The 6921-nt window shown below is 41.9% G+C and overlaps 1 protein-coding gene across 1 annotated transcript in view; it reads right to left on the bottom strand.

Annotated features, from left to right (window-relative positions):
* Positions 1–573: 573 nt before the first annotated feature.
* Positions 574–6921, bottom strand: part of slc38a8a (solute carrier family 38 member 8a) — a gene marked incomplete at both ends in the record, with an annotated part of 14583 nt that continues 8235 nt past the window's right edge. Inside the window, 3 exon segments of the mRNA XM_035664806.1 lie at positions 574–721; positions 2524–2638; positions 4898–4955. Of these exon segments, the coding sequence (XP_035520699.1) occupies positions 574–721; positions 2524–2638; positions 4898–4955 (321 nt within the window).

The following is a 6921-nucleotide window of genomic DNA, read 5'->3' as shown; positions in this document are numbered from 1 at the left end:
CTTAAACATACTAAAAGGTTGACTGGTTATGAAACAGCTCTCCAATTTAATGCCTCTATATGACCTACATAAACAAGACCATTCAGGACAAGATGGCTGTTGATTGATGTAGTTATTCTTGCAACCTGCAGTTGTATATTTGCGAAACTTTGACTTATATCCTGACAGTAGTACATGAGACAGCAATCTGTGAAAAAAGTGCTCCTCCTAAGAGCTCCTAACTGACATTGCAAGAATCCACCAGACCTGAACGAGAACAAACCAATCAGATCTGAACAAACAGAAAGATACTCGAGTGGAGCTTAAAGTTAGCGATTGTTGAGTCTCATTCACAGCCATCGATATTTGACTACCTGAGAACTGAACAATCAACTATCTTTCTTGAGTCCTGATTGTTTTTTTCGTTATCATGGCATGGCCAACGGATGTGTTCATTGCAATCCACAACTGCACCACTAGATGCCACTAAATCCTACACACTGGTCCTTTAATCAGCAAAACATTGAGACAGATTGTGTCTTATTCTAAGATTTAACTGAAGTGATACAAATTAACTGAGGCCGTGTCCCTGACCTGACCAGCAGCAGGATGATGGGATAGATGGTAATGATGGAGACTCCGAACAGCAGCCTGGCGATGAGCATCAGAATGTCATTGCCGGTGTACGACATCAGAATGTCGGCCTTCACGTCCTTTCCAAATGTCAGGAACCCATAAACCCCTGCAACAGAGAAAAGAGGATGGCGTGTCATTTTTCGTAGCAGCAAATGGAGTGTATCTGATGCCAAATGGAAAAACTGACATTTCCTCTCACAAAGTGACAACATAGGGGCATGGCGATGACAATCAACAGACACGACTCGTTTTATTGTTTGGGTATTAAGTTAAATGGATTTTGTACAGTGAAGCAGTATGCCTAAAAGATGCAGTTTGATTCATAGAACATGATTTATAGGTGTAACAGGAAGAAAAGCTCCATTAAGAAGTTGAGAATCTTGAAAATGTCTCAATGTGTGCTATAACAACACTAAGCAGGCACTAGAAATGTGTCGCAGAGCAAAACCGTTGTTTTCCCATTGTTTTCGACAAGCGTACGCCTTCTCCCCACCACACATGAAATGGAATTTATAAAATATAAATGTGCGGTGAGCATATGTGCACCTCCTGCAAACCAGGCGTACTGTTTTCAAGAGATAACTGCGGGTTACACAAGGAGGTGGACATGACATTAAGTTGAGAAATGTAACGGACAGAGGAAATGTCAGGGGATCAGCAAAGTCACTGCGATTCACTGTCTGGAGACTAGGGATATGCGTGATTAGTCGACCAGTCGGTTACACGTTGCTAATCTCGCTAGTAATAACCAGAAATATTAGTCGGTTAAAATAATTATTATATATTTTTAATGTACAACACTGGTTCATTGCGTCTTTATGCCACTAGCTAGGGCTGCAGCTCCTCGTCGCTGCACTAATGCCACCGCTGGTTTTGAGAGTCCTCTTTGTCCCACTTTAGAAGTTATAGTTATAGATTACTGCTGTCTGCTTTGGGATTCTAGCAGCTGATTTCACTCTCTGCCATCTAACCTCACACAGCTTGGAGATGGCTCTATTCAGGGGGAAAATGGTGGACTGGAGTTGAAAAGAAGATACCCAGAGTATGGTCAGTTAGGATGAGATTAAGCACTGAGAAACTAGCAGTCACATTATAAAAGAGTTGTCAGCCTCGCTGTATACGCTGACTGGCAGTTCGCTAACGTAATCACAGATGCAGTCATCTAGTTTTTGTTATTCACAAAGTGAACCCATCCACCCAATTCAAAATCTCACTCTCTCTCTCCTTTCTAATCATTCACAGCACTGTCCTGCAGAAAGTTATTGTCCGTATGTTGCCAATTTCAGTACTATCCCATTGTGTTTACTGACATGTAAATGCAGATAATGTAACATTGCCCTGGATCAAATGTGTGTAATAGGATATACTGAGGAAAATAACAGTAACTTGTGAAGCCTGGCTGTATGTGTGCAGTGTGTGTATTTACAGTCTTTCATTGTGGTTCATTTTGACTGTTTAATTACTTTCAGACTAGTCAAAATTAAAATTTCGGTTTAATCAATGGCAAAATGAGTTGCCAGTAACATCCGTACTGGAGACCCTGAATAACTGTACGAAATGTCACCACAATCCATCCTATAGTGGTTGAGATATTTGAGTTGGGACCGAAGCAGTGGACCGACAGGCACTGCCATTCCTATAGGAGCTGACAATCTTGTTCATGAGGACATAAGGACGTACCTGCTTTCAAGTGTCATTTTACAACCTAGAAGCCTCCAAAGTATGTTTCTCACTTCACCCTGATGTGACTCACAGCTGTAAATGGAAAAAGTGGTCCAATTATTCCTCTGGAACAGACTGCTCTGTACCACACTTTTCCGGTGCTGATTGTATACTGGAAACGCATGGAGAGCAACTGGGTGTCTAATAATCACGGGGAATGAATGAATGGAAGGGAGGGGCAGAAACCTGTGAGGGAGTAGATGATGAGACAGAAGATCATGGAGACCACGGAGATGAAGACCCAATGAGAGAGCCGCTGGTTCTCCATGCTGCTGTAGATGGCGATGGACGCCTCATGGCACTGCAACAAACACACTGTGGTTAAAGGTAAGCAGAAACTACAGATGCACTGACGGATAAATCAGGTTTTGCTCAGACAGATTGTGTGCCTATCTAGCTGCCAGCCTTGGATTTTTTTTCTCATCTGTCTGTGCCGGGTGAGGATCCAAAAGGTCTTATTATCTCTGATCTCTCCGCCGGTGTGATGAACTGAGATGAGATAGGGAATTAAATGAAGGCTGTGGGCTCGGAGCGGCACAATGAAGCGAGGTAAACCATCACAGAGGTCAGGATACAGACTCTTGTCCCCGCTTGATCCCAGCTGCCACCGCCCGCTTTTAAATCTCACTTCCCCTTTTCCTGCCTTCCCCTCCTCCACTCCTCCACTCCTCTCAGGATCTCATCAGCTCTCTTTTCAACCCTTCGCAGTGCAATCACTCACCCTGAGGGAGTGCGTCTGTGTGTGTGTTGGCGTGAGGGGACATGCATCAGTCCTTTCACACTTTCCCCCTCCTTTTATTAGATCCCGCCAGCATCCCTCAGGGGTTACCTTGGCAACTTGGGAAGTTACACATCAGTCCTTCCTGCTTTAGATTGACAGAATGATCTTTTTCCCTGTTGCCAGCCCTGATATTAAATATAAAAAGCAAACTCTGCCGGGTTCCCGCGGAGCACAGTGGCTCCCAGGCTGCGCCAGCCTGCTGACCTTTCTGTGGGACCCATAGTTATGTTGTTTATGTTAATGGTTATTGAACAGAGGACACCCCCCACTAATATATCCTTGTAAGTACTGTGCAACTGAATTAATGTGAAATTTGTTTCCTATTTTTATTTTTAGAATTTATTTTGTAAATATTTTATTTACTTAGAAGGACCAATGTCCGGCGCAAAAATGAACCTGGGGTTAATAACACTTATTTACCGAGTTGTCTGTTCTCTGGCGATTATGTTTCCAGCCAATGCGCACGCTGACCACGGTTTTAACAAAACCCTAGATTACCGTATAATCGCTAGTCAACGGCTTAGTACAGAGTGAATAAGAAAGCTAGTTCTATTAGCCACTACAAGGCTCATAAGATAGCTACCACACGTACACCGGGTAGCATAATCAGGGTCCGCTATTGGTATATCCGAAGCATTGAGGCTCTGTGTATGTTCAGACAGTTATAAAAAGATAGTTTTTAGAGACATAAGTATTGCTCACGGGTATACAGGCGGTCGCCATCTTCGCGAAAACTAGTGGACCAGTCCAACTCTCTGAGATGTGACCTCTTGAACGCACCATCCGTTACGCGCAACGCGCGCTGTTTGCAGATAGAGAAGCAGCTGAACGCAACTGGGAACTGAGCTGCTTTCCATCAGACACACACTGAAGAGATGGGTCAACAGATTTGTAAGACACGTTGACAACGAACCCTTTCAAGTTTTGGGTATGGAACGTCCTTATGCTTCGAGCCGGAATATAAAGCAGACGGAGAGAGGCCGCGGGGAGCCTCAGGTGAAAGGCTTAGCTCTAGCATAGTACGCTAGCCTGTTTCTTTCAAATGGGTAACAAACTCTGGCGTAACAGCATCCTCTAAAGCTCAGTTATTGACAGGGTTACATGTTTGTTATTTCCGGTTAAGAAACTCAAATTTATCTTTCTCGGCTCTGATGGTTGTTTTCTTCAGGCCGGTGATTCTTGTAAATGCCATTAGGAGCACTAGGAGGAAGCCAGAGGAACCTGATTTTTCACAGATTATCTGTCTCATGTATACTGCTCAGGATATAGAAAGTTTCAGCAAATATAACAAAAAAGTTTTTAAAACCTTTTTATACAAGTTATCTACTGCAGCTTTAACCATGAATTTAAAATGTTCTATTTGCCAACCCCCTCACCCCTACAATGCACTGACCTGATTCATTTTTAAAATGAAACTTTTCATTGTTGTGTAAAAGAAAAAAAAGAAAAGAAAATGTTTTGGATGAAGGCAGATACGTCAAACAGACCCAGATAAATACTATAAAACTATCTGCAAGGTTAGATACTATCTGTGAGAAACATATGTTAATTGCTTGCTATGTAATCACTCTTCAATGTATTCCCATGCATGTCTTTGCAATTTTGCAGCCAGAACCACACAGCTTTCCCCTCCTGAAGCGTGCATACATACATAACCCTTCCCACACACAGCTGCACACTCACTGGCCTCCAGCCTTCCCACAGCATGATGCTCTAAACACATGTTAACCAAGTCTCAGAGGGTCTTGCATGAATACATTTCAAAATTGTTGTACTCACTTGGAAACCGAAGCAGATGGTTGGGATGACGCTGAACATGGAGGCCCAGGAGCTGATCCTGCACACAGACAGGAGGAGACACAAGAGTCATTTTCTGGGGTTCACAAATGCCACGAGAAGAAGATGAAGAAATCAGCTATTATTGGGGCACCGTTCATAATGCCGTGGCATTTAGAGACACTTCGCCATACAGTTCATCTGTCAATCACAGGCACACAGCTGACAGGAGCAGCCGGGGTAAGTCAGCGAGCCAGACAGAGTGTCGAAACAGTGACAGAGGGGTTCAAGGAGAGGCACGAGCAGAGCGGTTTGATCCACTTTGTCTGTCCTGGTGGCCCGGATTCAAAGCAGATTTATGGATAAGACTCATGACATGTCATATTTCCTGGAAACAACCTTATAACATGAACTTGCTCCGGACAGTAAGTATATTTATAACATAGTAAGACAGCCTCAAAGACAAAACTTTACTTAAAAAAAAAATAAAATAATATTTTATACACACACACACACACACACACACACACACACTTTAGCAATTTGTAAAAATTATTTTTCCTCATTTCCAAAGTCTGAAGGCAGATTATACACCTTACTTCAGTCATGCAGACAACAGTAAATACAGACTGCAGAGCATATATTCAGACAATTATTTTGAAATAGAATTTTGACAGCTGCAGGCTCTGCTGTCATCACAAGCAACCAAAACAAATACTTCGACATTTGGGGAAATGCAGTTATTTGCTTTCTTGCTGAGAATTAAATGAGAAGAAGATCAATACCCCTCTCATATCTGTTTATTAAATATGGAGCTACAGCCAGCAGACGGTTAGCTTAGCTTTGCATCAAGAGTGGATTGTCATCAAACTCTCTGCAAGAAAGCAAATGCGTGGAGCTCCTAAAATGTCCTCAAATAAACGCTGCGAACAGGAGGACTATGCAGCACTAACAACACTGCACTCCTCTTTTAAAACTTTTCATTTAATTTCATCCATGCACACTTTGTCCTCCATGGTACAAACTACTTTTGTACAATTAAACAATATAATTAAAACAAAATGAAGAACTTACTATAACACAAGTACGGAGCCCCATAAGGGACATGGGAGAGGGATTATTTCTCCCCTATGCAAAAGTTTCTCAGTGGAAATATTTTTCACCCATGTATTTTGTGTGAGGGGAACACAAAAGTATTTATAATTTTTTTTTTTCCCCACCCACCAACTTTTACATGTTCATATATAAAGTCAATATAAAGGCAATAGCAATAACTTTGAGAAAATTAAGAAAAATTAAATGTAGTTTCCTGTGCAAAATGATGAGCTAGGGCTGTGCAATGTTCATAATCTCATATCCTGATATGATACAGCACATTCTGTAAATTCAATGAATAAATTGTTTCTATAAAATTAACACATGGAAAGGCCCATTTCATATGACATTTTGAAATATATACTCAACAAATAAAAACTTACTTACTCATATATCTCCTTTTATTTAGAACATTTGTGCTAAAATATTAACATCACAGTGTCTGCCACATAAAACTTTACTCTGGCGGGTCACCCATATTAATGTCCAGCAACCCATTTAGGCACAAAGAAAGAGAGAAGAGTCACCCGGTACGTGGAGACGGGGGATATTTTACAAACACAGAGCAGTAAAGCATTCTGTACCAGTTTCGATCGTTTCCATAGCCTCACTAACAACAAGCCTCCTCCACATGAGGCTGACCTGCTTTTATGAAAACGGAGCCACAGATGAAAATTCCAAAACCCAGTGGTGTTTTTATTCGTACGATTGTATAAAACAAATTGCTTGCTTGGCAAGTAAACGTTGGGGAATTCTTTGCATTGCAGCCCTGCCTCATCAACTCCTTCAAAGCACATATTTCTCATATGGACGACGGAACAAAATATGAAACAATAGATAATCTTCTATGGCCACGCAATATATATCGTCACAGCCCTACATTGAGCTATACGTTACCAGCTGCTGCAGCGGCCATGGGTTCGACTCCGACC

The sequence above is a fragment of the Morone saxatilis genome, unplaced genomic scaffold (genome assembly GCF_004916995.1).
Source record: "Morone saxatilis isolate NCDOM2014 unplaced genomic scaffold, NCSU_SB_2.0 Contig2, whole genome shotgun sequence".
Classification (NCBI taxonomy): Eukaryota; Metazoa; Chordata; class Actinopteri; family Moronidae; genus Morone; species Morone saxatilis.
The sequence above is the reverse complement of the archived record's forward strand: the minus strand, read 5'-3'. Positions and strand labels throughout refer to the sequence as shown.